The 14,217-nt window shown below is 57.0% G+C and overlaps 2 protein-coding genes across 7 annotated transcripts; both read left to right on the top strand.

The window, feature by feature from the left end:
- The first annotated feature begins 1,091 nt into the window (after positions 1 to 1,091).
- DNAAF3 (dynein axonemal assembly factor 3) lies at positions 1,092 to 7,149 on the top strand. 4 transcript variants are annotated; one of them, XM_070450320.1, is made up of 12 exons: positions 1,092 to 1,268; positions 1,355 to 1,459; positions 1,722 to 1,864; positions 2,219 to 2,312; positions 3,869 to 4,026; positions 4,308 to 4,490; positions 4,610 to 4,735; positions 4,827 to 4,949; positions 5,226 to 5,355; positions 5,972 to 6,083; positions 6,253 to 6,327; positions 6,412 to 7,149. In XM_070450320.1, exons 1-12 carry the CDS (start codon positions 1,157 to 1,159, stop codon positions 6,818 to 6,820), a joined length of 1,770 nt encoding a protein of 589 aa, XP_070306421.1. In that variant the 5' UTR covers positions 1,092 to 1,156; the 3' UTR covers positions 6,821 to 7,149. The 4 variants fall into 4 exon arrangements, with proteins under 4 accessions (XP_070306421.1, XP_020745269.2, XP_070306422.1 ...); XM_020889609.2 differs by having other exon boundaries at positions 1,094 to 1,268; positions 5,969 to 6,083; XM_020889610.2 differs by lacking the exon at positions 1,355 to 1,459 and having other exon boundaries at positions 5,969 to 6,083.
- A 927-nt stretch (positions 7,150 to 8,076) lies between these two features.
- On the top strand, positions 8,077 to 11,637 carry TNNI3 (troponin I3, cardiac type). 3 transcript variants are annotated; one of them, XM_020889611.2, is made up of 8 exons: positions 8,086 to 8,244; positions 8,544 to 8,559; positions 8,698 to 8,784; positions 9,216 to 9,257; positions 9,537 to 9,668; positions 10,041 to 10,130; positions 10,662 to 10,838; positions 11,489 to 11,637. In XM_020889611.2, exons 1-8 carry the CDS (start codon positions 8,234 to 8,236, stop codon positions 11,570 to 11,572), a joined length of 639 nt encoding a protein of 212 aa, XP_020745270.1. In that variant the 5' UTR covers positions 8,086 to 8,233; the 3' UTR covers positions 11,573 to 11,637. The 3 variants fall into 3 exon arrangements, with proteins under 3 accessions (XP_070306425.1, XP_070306424.1, XP_020745270.1); XM_070450323.1 differs by having other exon boundaries at positions 8,085 to 8,559; XM_070450324.1 differs by lacking the exon at positions 9,537 to 9,668 and having other exon boundaries at positions 8,077 to 8,559.
- Positions 11,638 to 14,217: the final 2,580 nt, after the last annotated feature.

The following is a 14,217-nucleotide window of genomic DNA, read 5'->3' as shown; positions in this document are numbered from 1 at the left end:
TCCCAGCGCCCAGGACTGTCCTCACCAGGCAGATGAACCACCGTTCAGTCCACCACTCGCCTGCTGACTTCACGTTACCCTTCCCATTTTACAGAGTGGGAAATGGAGGCAAAGAAAGAGTGACTGACTTGTCTAAATTCATGCAGCTGGGTGAGCAGAGGAGGCAGAGAGCCAGCGCTCTGTGGGTGCGGTTCCCTGAGCTGAGTGGTGGGGATGATCTAGAGACATGTCTGCCTTGAGTCCCTGACCTTGTGGGACTTGCAGACAGGTCAATTCACTGCATTGAATTGCAAGGGGGATTCTTAACCACTGGGCCACCAGGGAAGCCCTTAATGCAATTAAAAAAAAAAAAAATCCAAACTAATGCAAAAAAGAAATCCAAGATGGAAAAGTATTAAAAAATTAATGGCAGGATCTGATCTTTACTTGGGCCTCCTTGCCATAGTCTAATCCTGGCCCTGTTCTAATAAAACTTTATTTACAAAAGTAGATAGCCTGTCGTCATAGTTTGCCAATTTCATTTCTTAAACGACTGCATTAAAATAGCATTTTCTTCCTACAGGTACAATAGTTGTAACTAACCTTGAGACCATTGATAATAGTAAACTATAATAAAATAGGAAGTGGTGAATTTTGAGTATGGTTACTTTTATTTAGCATATTTTACTGAATTTAATTTTTAATAATTAATTTAGTAAAACTAATTTTTAGTAATGATTGTGTGTAACAACCAGGTCACAAAGTTCCCTAAAATTTAGCAACCAGGGGCCAGGCTAGCTGGTCCCAGCACTTGGCTGTGTATCCCACCTGGTGAGAGAAGTCCTGTGTGGGGATACGGAAGTGTACAGTTTGAGGTCTAGTTCACCTCAGTTTAACTTGGGTTTATCAAGATTCTGTTCCGTTCTGTCTAAAATGTTGGATCGATCCAGGCCTCCTGCTTCCAGAAATTTGGACCGCCCCAGGCTCCGTCCCAGCCTCTCCTGGCCCCGCCCCTTCTCCAGCTCTGTCGTCATGACGACGCGTCCTCAAGCCCTCAAGCCCGGGTGGTCGTCCTTCAGCCCTTCCATTGGCCAAAAGTTCGCAGCCGGCAGGTCTCGCTCACTCTCATTGGTCCGTTGATCGCGGCCGTGCCAGCCCGCACACTTCCATTGGCCGAATGATTGAAAAGGGCGGGGACTATGGGCAGCAGTTGAGGAGGGGCCTTCGGACCTCAGCGCAGCCCAGAGCGGGGAGGGAGGGGGTGTCTCGGGTTATTTGGAAGGATAAAGGTGAGGCGGGTGGAAGGGGCGAGAAGTCGGGGCAGGTGCGAGGGGAACAGGTGGGCAATGGAGACTCGATGTTTGGGGATTCCCAGGTTGTGCGGACCGCACGGCGATGACTACGCCAGCAGGCTCGGGCACGGGCTTTGGCTCTGTGTCCTGGTGGGGCCTGTCCCCGGCAGTGGACCTGCAGGCTGAGAGTGAGTCCCCCGCTCAGGATCACAAATCGTGCGACACAACAGCTGCCTTCACAGCCTGGCAGACAGCGCGCTAACGTTCTCGGGGGCTCCAAGGCCGCCCCCGTCCAGTGGGCAGTCTGGATGCCTCTGTGGACTCCGAGTTCCGGAACGCTTAGAGGCACAGCTCCGGTTGAAACCGAGGCCAGGGGTGCAAGTCCTGCTGAGGGTGGCTGCAAGGGACGCTCTCCAGGTCGCAAACCCCAGCCTGCTATCATCTTACCAGGTCCTCCTGTGGATCCAGATTCGCAGGCTGATACAGAGCACGAGACCCCAGAACTAAATGTCCTGCTGTTGGGTTCCGTGGATGGGCGGCACCTGCTACGGACCTTGGCCCGGGCAGCTCTCTGGCCTCGAAGGAGGTTCCACGTGAGCTGGGATTATGGGGTCTTGGAAGGAGAAGGATGAAGATGAGAGCCCAGTTTCCTGAGTCCTTGAGGGAGGAGGGGGCTGGGGACCCAGAGTCCTAGGTCCTGGGGAAGGATGGGGCTGGAGTTGGGGGCTCCTGGGTTGAAGTAGGGGTAAGTGTCTAAGGATGGGGCCTCCTGAGTAGTGACGGAGAGGAGGGTTCTGAGTGCCCACGTTTCTGTGATTGAAAGAGTGGGACTGGTACACAGTCTCTGGAGTCCTGTCGGAGAAGGGGGCTGAGGTTTCCCACTCCTGGGTCTGCTGGGAGCCAGGGACACAGATCTCAGAATCGTTCTTCCCTGCCCATCCTTTTAGTTTTATGTGCTGGAGAATAATCTGGAAGCTGTAGCCCGACATGTGCTGATCTTCAGCCTAGCCCTGGAGGATCCTGAGAAGATGGGGTTGCAAGGTCAGCAAAGACCCAGGCCATCTGGCCCCCGTCCCCTTCCCCCTTCCTGCAGGAGTTCTGGTATTTCAATGGTGAAATTAAGCACTTTGCACATTGTTCCCTGTCCCATCATTTGCTCACTCACTTGGTAGCCCTTACAGCCTCAGCTCTTCCTACCTTTGAAATGGGGCTAAAAAGAATGCTTCCTAGAATCATTCAGAGAATTCCAGGAGATAATCCACATAAAACTCTCAGAACTGTGTGTAACAGAGTTTAAGCATTCAAAACCTCCTGATGAGGGGGAAGCCCAAAAAGATCCAGGGACTTCCTGAGAGGTCGTGAGTCCCCCGGAAGTGGGGACGGTTTGGCTGACCTGAGCTCCGTCCTGCCCAAAGCCTCCCTCAGGCCTGAGTCTCCCCTAGTGAGAGGTATGAACCTCAGGGAATCTGCCTGGAGGAGGCATCCTTGGAAGTGAGACTATAACGAGGAAGGGGAGGAGGAGGATTTGGGTGGGAAATTGACTGTTTTCCAGTAACAAAAACTTCAGTTTGGTGCCTAGAGCCAAGTCTAGACTCAGGCAGGTTGTGTTCAAATTCTGACTCTGCTTGCTGCGTGCCCTTGGGCTAGTGTCTATCCCTTTCTGGGCTTCTGTTTCTACATTTATAAAATGAAGATCCTAAAAGTTCTTCCACCATAGAATTCTTATAAGGGTTTAATGAAAAAAAATGCATGGGTCCTGGCTTATGATATAGACTCCACACATATTAGCGATTATTGTTACCATGATTAAGGATGGTAGGTGTCATTAACAGCCCAGGGCTTTCAGAACACATTGCACAGATTCCTTAATGCACCTTGTAAAGGCTCTTAAACTAGAACTTAACTAACCTAACTAAAAGTGTATCATTCTCTCTTATAAGATTCTTAAACAACTAAAATGAAACTATATATTGATATTGATATATATTGCATATACAACTAAAGGTAAATAGTTCTGTCTTAGTCGCTCAGTTGTGTCCAACTCTTTGCAACCCCTATAGACTGTAGCCTGCCAGGCTCCTGTGTCCATGGGATCTCCCAAGCAAGAATACTGGAGGGGGTTGCCATTCCCTTTGCCAGGGGGTCTTCGCGATCCAGGAATCGAACCCGGTCTCCTGCATTAGCAGGCAGATTCTTTGCTGTTGTGTTACCAGGGAAACCCTAGTTCTGTCTTAAAAGATTCTGCTAACACACATAAATCTTCATCTCCATCTATATCTATATATAACTTTTCCTTTTTTTTTCTTTCTTAACCTTTCCTTTTGTAAGGCAAGAGAAACTTAAGCAGGAAATCCAGGGTTGGGGTTACCTGCAGGGCATGGGGGTAGGAATAGGCGAGGAGACCCAGGTGAGGTGTAAGTTACTCTTCATATATTAGCTTTGGGGATGGGTGGGGAACTTGCTTGGGTCCGCCATGTTCATTACACGACTATGGAAGAATACGATCACTATAAAGTGGGTATGCGCCGCCGTCACGGATCTCACGTGTGGACTCACCCCTCTGCTCCCTCCGTGTATGTTCTCCCCCGTCCCCGCAGAGAGAAGCGAGACCTTCCTGGAGGTGTGGGGGAACGCGCTGCTACGCCCCCCTGTGGCCGCCTTCGTGCGCGCCCAGGCCGGCCGCCTGGCTCACCTGGTGCCGGAGCCCGACCGCCTGGCGGAGCAGCTGCCCTGGCTCAGCCTGGGCGCCCTCAAGGTGCCTCCGCGCGGCCTCCGACCGTCCCCTCCGGGGCCCCGGGGGCGGCCGGGCCGTCCAACAGGGTCTGCGTGAATGGAGCGGGCTGAGGGCTCCCCGGCTCCCACCAGGCCATATGGCCCAGGGGGTGGCTTCTGCTGTCGGAACCGTCGGTCCCTTCAGCGGAGAGCCGCGAGAGTCGTTACCCACGCCCCGCGGGGGAAGGGAGGGTCGGGGGGAGACGCCGCGGTCCCTGCAGCCCCCTCTCCCTCGTTCTCCCCTACGCCGGCCTGGCCGCGCAGTTCCGCGAGCGCGACGCCCTGGAGGCCGTGTTCCGTTTCTGGGCCGGAGGGGAGAAGGGGCCTGAGGCTTTCCCCATGAGCCGCCTGTGGGACTCGAGGCTGCGCCAGTACCTGGGCTCCCGGTACGACGCTCGGCGCGGCGTCAGCGACTGGGACCTGCACATGAAGCTGCACGACCGCGGGGTGAGGGCTGGGGGGGGGGTGGGGCGGGCCTGGGGTCCCTGGTCCTGGCGGTGGAGGAGGCGGGGCTGGTGCCGGTAAGCTTCACGGAGGCTTCTTTCCTCGATCCCCGCTCCCTCCAGGCCCGAGTCATCCACACCCGCGAGTTCAGGCGCTGGAGGGACACGGGCGTCGCCTTTGAACTCAGAGACTCCAGCGCCTATCACGTGCCCAACCGGACCCTGGCGTCTGGTCGCCTCCTGAGCCTCGTACGTGCGCCCTGGCTGCTGCCGCTTCTCGCGTGTGGGGAGTCCCAGAATCCGAGTTCCCCAACATTATCCTCTCTCCCTGCTTTCCCAGCGCGGGGAGCGCGTGGCAGCGCGTGGCTATTGGGGGGACATCGCCACGGGGCCCTTCGTGGCCTTCGGCATCGAAGCGGACGACGAGACCCTCCTGAAGACCAGCAACGGGCAGCCGGTCAAGGTTTGAGGCTGGAGGTGCTGGGGACCCAGTGGGTATGCGAGGCCCCGCCCCTGCCGCCCGGGCCCCGCCCCGCCGCCCAGGCCCCGCCCCTCGCTACGTCCACGTGACAGCCCCACCCCTCTACTTTCCACGCCGTCTGGAAATCGGAGTGCGTTCGCCAGATGCCCGCTCTGGGGGTGGGGGCGTGGGAAGGGGGCGTTCTCTAGGCCCCTCCCCTGCCACCCTGGCCCCGCGGTCCTAGCCCAGCGTCTGGCCACGCCCCTTCTCCCCACAAAGACCGCGGGCGAGATCACCGAGCACAACGTGGCGGAGCTCTTCCGAGAGATGGCCGCCTGGGTGCGCCCGAGAGCCGCCCAAGGGGACTCGGAGCAGGTGCAGGGCGGCGCGGAGGAAAGCCCGGAGCCCGGTAAGCCGCGGACCCGGGCTGTTCCCTGAGGCGGCAAGCGGGGCTGGGGTGCTCATGTCTGGGGGAGAGCGGGACCCGGACCCTCGTCCCAGGCTTCAGGCACCGGGTATTTGAAGTCCAAGCATGGACCGGTACGGTGTCTGAAACCTGGACAAGTGACCTCCCCTTCCCGACATCCGGTCTGTTCTTCACTCTTCTCTTTGAATTTCTCTCACTTTTCTAACTCTTGACACCATTCTTACCATTCTGAATTCCAATAGCAGAATTATGATCAAGAGGCTGAGAACATTTTAACGATGTGCTAGGTTTCAGATTACCGTTGGATAATCCCCCGACCCCAAATCTGGTCCTGCCTCCGTCTACCCATTACCTAGGTTGGCCCTCCCGGGTGGATTAATGACTTGTGTGGCCATGGGTCACCCACTCTCTTTTCTTCTCTTGAATCTCGGTTGCCTAGTCTGTAAAATGGGTTTCTGCCTGCCAAGCCAGTCTTCCCAGAATTTTCCAGGGATCTGCCCAATAGAAAGGATGACAAAAGGCCTGAAGACAGATGAGGAGAGTCATCTCCAAGCTTCGAGTGTCTGCCTAACCCTGCCCATCTTCCCTTCCCCAGCAGCCCCTGCCCCGGAGCCCTTCACTGTCCACTTCCTGTCCCTTGGTTCTGCCCACACTCTCCACCACAAGAGCTGCTACAAGGGACAGTTCCAGCTTCTCTACGTGGCCTGTGGGTAAGAGAACCTGGGAGGGGCCCAGATCTTCCTCACCCAACCCCTCCCCCGACAGACCCAGGAATCCAGGCCCCCAGACCCTCCACAATCAGTGTCCAGGTCCCCAGCCTCCCTTCTTCTCTCAGGACCTCAAAGTCCGAGCCTCAGCCTTCCCCTTTTCTCTCCGCAGGATGGTCCATCTTCTCAGCCCCGAGTTGGGGGCCTGCGTGGCCCCCGGAGGACGCCTGATTGTCGAATTAGCCCAGTGAGCCAGCAAAGGGCAGGGCGGGCAACTTCCAGGCTGTGGGCGGAAAGTTGGGCCCCCTAACCCGCCGCTTCCTGCTTCCAGGTTCCTAGTGGACCTGCGGCAGGAGCAGCTGCAGGCGTTCTCCAGCCGGGTCGGGGAGCTAGCACAGGCGGCTGGATTCGCCCCCCAGTTGGGGGGCAAGCCCTCGGACATCTTCGCGCGCTTCTACAAGGCCGGGGACTCAGCTCCCAGCCACGAGGACCCGGCTGTGGAATCTGGGACTCCGCCCCCTGAATTACTGGCCCCGCCCATTGAGGCAACCGACCCGCCTCCTGAGGACAGGACCCAGCCCCTTGAACCGGGAACCCCACCCTCTGAACCCCTCAAATTGACCTCAGATTCTCAGGCTTCACTCTTGGAGGCTTCAGTTCCGCCCACAGGGAGTCAGGCCCCTAAATCAGAGAATCAGACTGTTCCTCCAGAGACCAAGTCCCCCACCCCCGAAATCTAAAGTCCGGTCCTAGAATGAGAACGCGCTTCTAGAACACTCAGTTACACTCTCAACAGTCTCACTCAGCGCCAGAGGTGTCGCTAGCATTTTGGATTCCATTCCTGGGATTCTATATTTATTCCTGGAATTCTAGACTGTTCTCTTGAGTTCTGCCTTTCACTTCCAGACTCTGAAAACAGCCTGGAGATCTAGCCCTGGGGCTCTGCTCAGGCCCTCTGCGTGGTCCCCTCGTCCCCAGCCGTCCCATTCCTAACTGGGGGCTGGGGGTGTCGCCTCTCACATGCTGGTCTACCCTCAGGTGGTCCAAGTAAAGACAGCCAAGAGCTCTTCTTCAGGTGTCCGTGTCTTTCCTGCCCTCAGTCTGTCTCCAAGGAGGGGAGAGGGAGAGGGTGTGGGGGGTGACGAGAGGTGAAGTTTTATGTGCTACTTGCTGAAGCATATTGAAAAGCAGAGCTATTACTTTGCCAACAAAGGTCAGTCTAGTCAAGGCTATGGTTTTTCCAGTAGTCATGTATATATATGAGAGTTGGACTATAAAGAAAACTGAGCGCTGAAGAATTGATGCTTTCGAACTGTGGTGTTGGAGAAGACTCTTGAGAGTCCCTTGGACTGCAAGGAGATCCATCCAGTCCATCCTAAAGGGGATCAGTCCTGGGTTTCATTGGAAGGACTGATGTTGAAGCGGAAACTCCAATACTTTGGCCACCTGGTGCGAAGAGCTGACTCATTTGAAAAGACCCTGATGCTGGGAAAGATTGAAGGCGGGAGGAGAAGGGGACGACAGATATGAGATGGTTGGATGGCATCACTGACTCAATGGGTATGAGTGGAGTAAACTCCGGGAGTTGGTGATGGACTAGCGTTGCTGCAGTTCATGGGGTCGCAAAGAGTTGGACACGACTGAGTGACTGAACTGAACTGCTGAAAGCCTGGGCACCCCACACCTGTGTCCTCAAGTGAATCAGCAAACTTTACTGATTGGGTAACAGGTTTGGGGCACTGAGACTGAGCATAACATGGTGAAGAAGCCCCAGCCCTGAAGGAGACTGCAATTTAGTGAATGGGCTGGGCCTAGACCCCCGGGGCTGGGGGTCTGGACTCTCGGGTCTGAGGCAGGAGGAGCTGGATTTGCAGGCCGCCAAGGTGAAGGGGTGATCCAGCTGGAGCAAGGCCCGCCCCACCCATCACGCGCGCCCTTATCTCGAATCCTGGGCAGGGGGAGGAGGGGGCAGCAGTATATTTAGTCTTCGACTTCGCGCTTTATCTCAGTGTCCTCAGTGAGGTTTGAGCAGACAGGACGAGACAGAAGTCCCAGGGGCCTTCAAGGTCACTCCAGACGCCCCCTCCCTGACCCTCCAAGAGCTCCTTGCCCCCGGTGTTCGGCCTCCCTCAGCTCCTGGCCTGAGACCCAGCATGGCGGACCAGTGAGTGAGGACTGGTAACCCGGGCTCCTGAGGCCGCAGGCGGGTGGGGTGTTATTTCCTGGGTCCCTGTGAAGGGTGAGAGCTGCGAGCCTGGACTCCGGTCTGAGAAGGGAGGTAAGGACAGGAACCCCGGGTGTCGGAGTGAGGTGAGAGTCTGCGACTCCAACCCCTAGGAACCGAGAATGGGGAGCTGGTGGGCCGGCTCTGCGGTCAGAAGGGACTATGGGGTCCCTTGGGACACGGACTAGCCAGGACCCAGGCCCACCAGGAACCCCCTTTCCTGGTTTCTCTCCCTCCAGGAGCGGCGGCAGGACGGTGAGAGCGGGCGTGGGCTGACCCCTTGTGCCCGGGACGGGGCTGCGGGGAGGGCTCTGGGGAGAGAGACTGCAGCCCTGGAAGGCGGCACGCAGAGGGGGTCCCCGTGGTGACTCAGCTCTGTTCCCCCAACCCCAGGCGGGGGACACGGTCCCCGCGCCCCCTCCTGTCCGACGCCGCTCGTCAGCCAACTATCGCGCCTACGCCACGGAGCCGCACGCCAAGGTGAGGTCGGGGGCCAGCGGGTGCGCGGGGCCGGTCGGGGGCCTCGCAGGGTCCGGATTCGGGTTCTTAGGGCACCGGCGTCCTGGGGAGAAGGGGCGGAGCCAGGGCCCTCCTGGTACTTTGGTCCCCGGCGGAGCCCAAGATGAGGAAGGCCTTCATGGGACGGCCTTAGCTGAGGGCCGGCGTCTGATTGGTGCGAGCTTGCCTGTGGGCGGAGTCCCACAGCCTCTGGACCTGAGATCGCTTAGAGACGGTGGGCGGCGCCTAGCTACAGACTCCAGATTGGTGGATGGGGATGAGGGGCGTGGCTTCCCCAAGGGCTGGAGTTGGAGGAGGGACCTGACTTGAGGGGGCGGGGTTTCTGATGCTCTGCCCGCCGTCCTTCTTCGGATCTTCCTCCCTCATCCTTCCTTGCTGTCTTACCCTGGCAGAAAAAGTCTAAGATCTCCGCTTCGAGGAAACTGCAGCTGAAGGTGCGGATGAGCCCGGGGAAAGCCTAGGTGTTTTTCAGGGGGCGGGGCTTGAACGTTGGTGTGGGGCTTAGGGTGAGCGAGTGGGCGGGGCTTGGTAAGTTTGGCGGAGGGGTGGCCCTGCCAGGGAGAGGTGGGGCCCGGGAATGATGGACATCAACCTGGAGGGGGCAGGTCTCTGGAAGCCGGCCTGGGATTAGAGGGCGGGGCCCGGTGAGGGTGACTACGCCGCAGCGTCCTCATCCCAATGCTGGGCCGCGGTTCCCGGCACCCCATCCCCAGACCCTGATGCTGCAGATTGCGAAGCAGGAACTGGAACGGGAGGCCGAGGAACGGCGAGGAGAGAAGGGGCGCGCTCTGAGCACACGGTGCCAGCCCCTGGAGTTGGCCGGGCTGGGCTTCGAGGAGCTCCAGGTACCGGTTCTCATCAGGGACTCCGGCCCAGCCCGGGGTCGCAGGTTCCTAGTGTCCGATCTTGCGTCCCTTGGGACTCAGGGGTATACTTACGATGTCCCCACTCTTCTGCTCAGGACCTTCGGGCCCAATTTGCCAATCCTCACCCTTAGGAGTTCAGAAATGTGGCCCGCAGCTGCCTACAACCTCAAAACCCAGAGACTGGTTCCTCCAGCCCAACTCCACTCCAGATTCTCAGAACCTCTGACTCTAAAGTTCCCCAGGGTCTGGCTTCAATCTGCTCCTCCAGGTCCCCAGCCCCTCCTCCCTCAGACCCAGGAGTCCAAACCCCCGGGGTTTCTCCTCACTACACACACCGCATTCCCCCACCAGGACTTGTGCCGACAGCTCCACGCCCGCGTGGACAAGGTGGACGAGGAGAGATACGACGTGGAGGCGAAAGTCACTAAGAACATCACAGAGGTGGGAGGCACTGGGCAGCCTGGGGCCCTTCAGGGTACGGTGCGATGCCTCGGGCTCTGGTCTCAGCCTGGCCCCTCGCAGCTGCTTACAGCTGCAGACACCAGGAGACCCAGGACAACTCTGTGATCCTGGCAGGGAGGGGCCAGAAGGATGAGCACAATAGGGTCAGGGAATGCTGTTCCAGGCAGAGGGAACAGCACATGCAAAAACCAGGAGGGAACAAAGCAAGAAATATGTTTGTGAACATTTGTGGCTGGAGCCTCAAGTGTTGGTAAGTTAGCTCAACTGTAGGCCAGGGACCTGTGAGATGCATGTAGCTGGACTGAGATGTGTTGGTGGTTTTCAGAGACGAGGCTGAGGCAAATCGGGATCCAATTACAGGATGGGGAGCTTGGATTTCATCCTGAGGGTGGTAGAGGCCTGAACTAGGGAGAGCCTGGCTAGAGATAGGAGAGAAGTGTAGGGCACAGGAGTGAGGCAAGGAGGAGGAGGAGGAGGAGGGTCTCCACCTCCTGTTATGGCTTCGCCCAGATCGCAGATCTGAACCAGAAGATCTTTGACCTTCGGGGCAAGTTCAAGCGGCCCACTCTGCGAAGAGTGCGGATCTCTGCAGATGCCATGATGCAGGCACTGCTGGGCGCCAGGGCTAAGGAGACCTTAGACCTGCGGGCCCACCTCAAACAGGTGAAGAAGGAGGACACGGAGAAGGTGAGTGTGGCTTGGTCCAGGAAAGGGGGTGCTTAGGGGAGGAAGTAGGAAAGGGGGTGCTTAGGGGAGGAAGTAGTGGGCAGCAATCCTAGGACCCAGCCTGAGGGTGGTGACAGGTGGAATTGTGGGGAGAAGTATCTGGTAAGGGTCCTCCACAAGAAGTCTAGGAGGGGTACAGGAAATGCAAGAGTAAGACAGGATGTAGAAGAGGAAGACAGGAAGTGCATCAGGGAGAATAGAAGTGGCAAGGAATCAGGAAGTGCATGAGGGAGACAGGAAGTCCAAGAGGCAGACAGGAAGTACATGAGTGAGAGAGGAAGTGCAGGAGGGTGACAGGAAGTGCATGAGGGAGACAGGAAGTCCAAGAGAGAGATAGATAGGAAGTGCAGGAGTGAGACAGGAAGTACATGAGTGAGAGAGGAAGTGCAGGAGGGAGACAGGAAGTGCAGAGTGCAGATAGGAAGTGGGCATATTGGAAAGGATTGTCTGAGGGGACAAGAAGTATTCCAGAACCAGACCCTGCAATGGGCATCTGGAACAAGTGACCCAGCAGGTGGGAGGGCAAGTGGAGGATATCTGAGAGTCTGTAGACCAGGAAGACATGCTAACCTCTGACCCATTACCTCCCCACCCCCCCACCCCCCACCAAGGAAAACCGAGAGGTGGGAGACTGGCGCAAGAACATCGATGCGCTGAGTGGAATGGAAGGCCGCAAGAAAAAGTTTGAGGGCTGAGCTGACTAGCCACTGCCCTGACCCTGGCCTCGAGGATGGCCCTGAGGAATAAAGCTTCTCTCTGAGCTGGGGGTGGCTGTTTCTCTACTACTGGGGGTGGGGAGGGCGATTAGGTGTGAGAGGCGGAGAACTTGGGACAGGAGGGGTACCAGAGAAGAGCAGGAGTAGAGGTGGGTCTCCACGTGGGAATGCACAGAGGTGCCGAGACCAAGGCGACCAAGGCCCAAACACAGATACCCGGAGGCACAGACAGACTGAGCGACACAGGCCAGAGACGCAGGCAGAGACCCAAAGGCACAGGGAACAGAGATTCACAGGAAGAAGTGCACAGAAAGAGGGACTAGAAAGACAGATATACACAGTGAGACAGATGAGCTTACCCAGGAAGAGAGAAATAAGGACCAATGGGGAGAGAGTGGCAGAGACACAAAGAGACCACACACACACACACACACACACACACACACACACACACACACGAGCTAGGAAGTTAAAGACAGACACAGAGCTAAAGACACAAGGGGCTTCCCTGCTGGTCCAGTGGCTAACACGCTGCACCCTCAATGAAGAGGGCCCAGGTTCAATCCCTGTTCAGGGGACTAGATCCCACATGCCACAACTATTCAAGGCAGTCATATAAATAGATATTTAAAAAAGAAGAAGAAGGCAGAAACTGAGTCACAGACAAGCACAGGGAGACCTGGGGACAAGATACCCACAGACAGACGCTAAGAGAGGCCAATGTGCAGAGACACCCAGAGAAATGCAGAGAGAAGAACCGGCAGACAGACAGGCGGAGTGAAGAATTCAGAGACACAGGGGTGCGGAGAGAGGCGAAAGAGAGCCCCAGAGTCAACCCCTAAGAAACAGGGAGACAGAGGCACTGAGAAGCCCAGAGGGGTGAGGAACCCCTAGAGTTCAAGGTCGTGGCTCGCCTGGGAAATGGGAGGGGGATACCAAAAAAGATCAGCGTCAGATGGAGGTGGGGGGGGTGAGGTCCCGCAGAGTCTGACACCGCCCTCCCCCACCCCCTCACACACCTGCTGCCCTGCTTTAGCGCCTGTTGTCACCAGAGTGGAATCCTGGTGGCAGACAAAGGGATGGGGGTGGGGAGGGGGCACAGAAAGACGACGGAGACAGAGGTGGGGAGAAGCTGAGACGGACCCACACAGACAAACACAGATGGAGAGTCACGGAGACAGAGGAGAGACAGACAAGAAACTGTGTATGTGAGGTGGATGCCCAGAGACAGAGAGAAAGCACCCCTTTCATGGAGGGATAAAATCTCCCTTGGACCCCTCCTCCTCCAAGGGCCAGCTGTAGGGCTGAGCCCAGCGACTTAAGAGCACAGGGTGCCGGGGCCAGGGAGGGGGAAGCCCAAGGGTGACCTGGCCCAGCCCGGGCTTCCTGGACAATGCTTTTGGGATGAGGGAGAGGCCTTGGAACAGCCAGGAGTGCCTGGAACCCTAAAGTGGAGCCAGAGCGGGGGTGGGGCGGGGGGGCTAGGGGCGGGCAGGGCCACCTCTGAGCTGGGCTGAGACTTTGAGGAAAGGAATCCTCTCCTCCTTCCCCTCCCCCTGGGGCGGGGCTCAACCTCTGGCTATAAACCGGGGTGCTTCAGCCTGCCCAGCAAGATTTCTTCCCACCACTCTCTCACACCTTTGCTGACCCAGACTCAGGTAACAGCCCCCCGCGATCTCCAGGGGTGTCCTCGGGGGAGGGGGCAGAGCGATGGGAGACATGAGAGGTGAGGAAGAGACATATGGAGCCAGATCTGGGAATTTGAGGGGGCCAGGCTCTGGGGACTGGGGATGGAGGGGGGAATGTATGAAGAATTGGGGGGGTTATACAATCTAGGGGTGCCAGCTTTTGGGTATCCCAGAATAGAACTCCTTAGGGCTTTGGAGCTGTGAGTCCAAGGGAATCTCAGAAATTGAGAGTCCCTGAGCTTGGATGGCAGACAGTCTGGGTGTTAGGACTGGGGATCAGTGTCTGCGAATTTAGGACTTAAAGTCACAGAATCTGAGGCCTCATGGCTGGAGGTGATAAAATTTGTAGTATCATATTGGGTGTAGCATCAATCGGCCTCTGAATTTGGGTGTACAGATTTTTGGGGTCTCATAATCTTGAGGTTTCAGAATTTAGGTCAAGACCTAAGGGATCAAGATTTTAGGGTGTCTGGGCTCACAACCTGCAGGGTCCACAGTTGGAGGGAGGGGTCTCAGAATCTGGAGATACCAGGACTTGCTGGTTTTCAGAATTCATCAGTTAGGATCTGTGTGTATTGGGGTTTGGGGAGGTCTCAATCTGGACACCTTGGGGATTTCAGATATGGGGGGGGGTCTTAGTATTTAGGGGTCAGGGTGAGGCCTGGGGACAGAAGCTGCTCTTGTGTGTCCTGTCCCCTCTGTGGCAATGGATGAAGGTGAAAGGAGGTGACAGGTGGGCAGATAACCCGCCAAAGGGGAGGGGGCCCTGGGGGTGGGAGAGGACGGTGGGGGTGATTAATTCTCCCAGAAACCCCCCCGCCGCCCTCAAATACTTCTCAGGAAATGTCCTCTGTGTCACCCGATGTGACATCCCCCCAAAATAGACCCTGGGGGCGGGACAGCTATTGTCTTCAGGCCACTGTCCCTTCCCAAATA

Source organism: Odocoileus virginianus, chromosome 20, assembly GCF_023699985.2.
Source record: "Odocoileus virginianus isolate 20LAN1187 ecotype Illinois chromosome 20, Ovbor_1.2, whole genome shotgun sequence".
In the NCBI taxonomy this organism is placed as follows: Eukaryota; Metazoa; Chordata; class Mammalia; order Artiodactyla; family Cervidae; genus Odocoileus; species Odocoileus virginianus.
The sequence above is the reverse complement of the archived record's forward strand: the minus strand, read 5'-3'. Positions and strand labels throughout refer to the sequence as shown.

Bases quoted from the DNA above. Each gene is read 5' to 3' on its own strand.
- TNNI3 (XM_070450323.1), top strand. From the start codon at position 8,467: ATGGGGTCCCTTGGGACACGGACTAGCCAGGACCCAGGCCCACCAGGA. The intron at 9,258-9,536 runs GTGCGGATGAGC...CCCCATCCCCAG, and splicing joins CGAGGAAACTGCAGCTGAAG to ACCCTGATGCTGCAGATTGC. The intron at 10,131-10,661 runs GTGGGAGGCACT...GGCTTCGCCCAG, and splicing joins TCACTAAGAACATCACAGAG to ATCGCAGATCTGAACCAGAA.
- DNAAF3 (XM_020889609.2), top strand. From the start codon at position 1,157: ATGATTGAAAAGGGCGGGGACTATGGGCAGCAGTTGAGGAGGGGCCTT. The intron at 1,865-2,218 runs GTGAGCTGGGAT...CCATCCTTTTAG, and splicing joins GGCCTCGAAGGAGGTTCCAC to TTTTATGTGCTGGAGAATAA. The intron at 4,491-4,609 runs GTGAGGGCTGGG...CGCTCCCTCCAG, and splicing joins TGAAGCTGCACGACCGCGGG to GCCCGAGTCATCCACACCCG.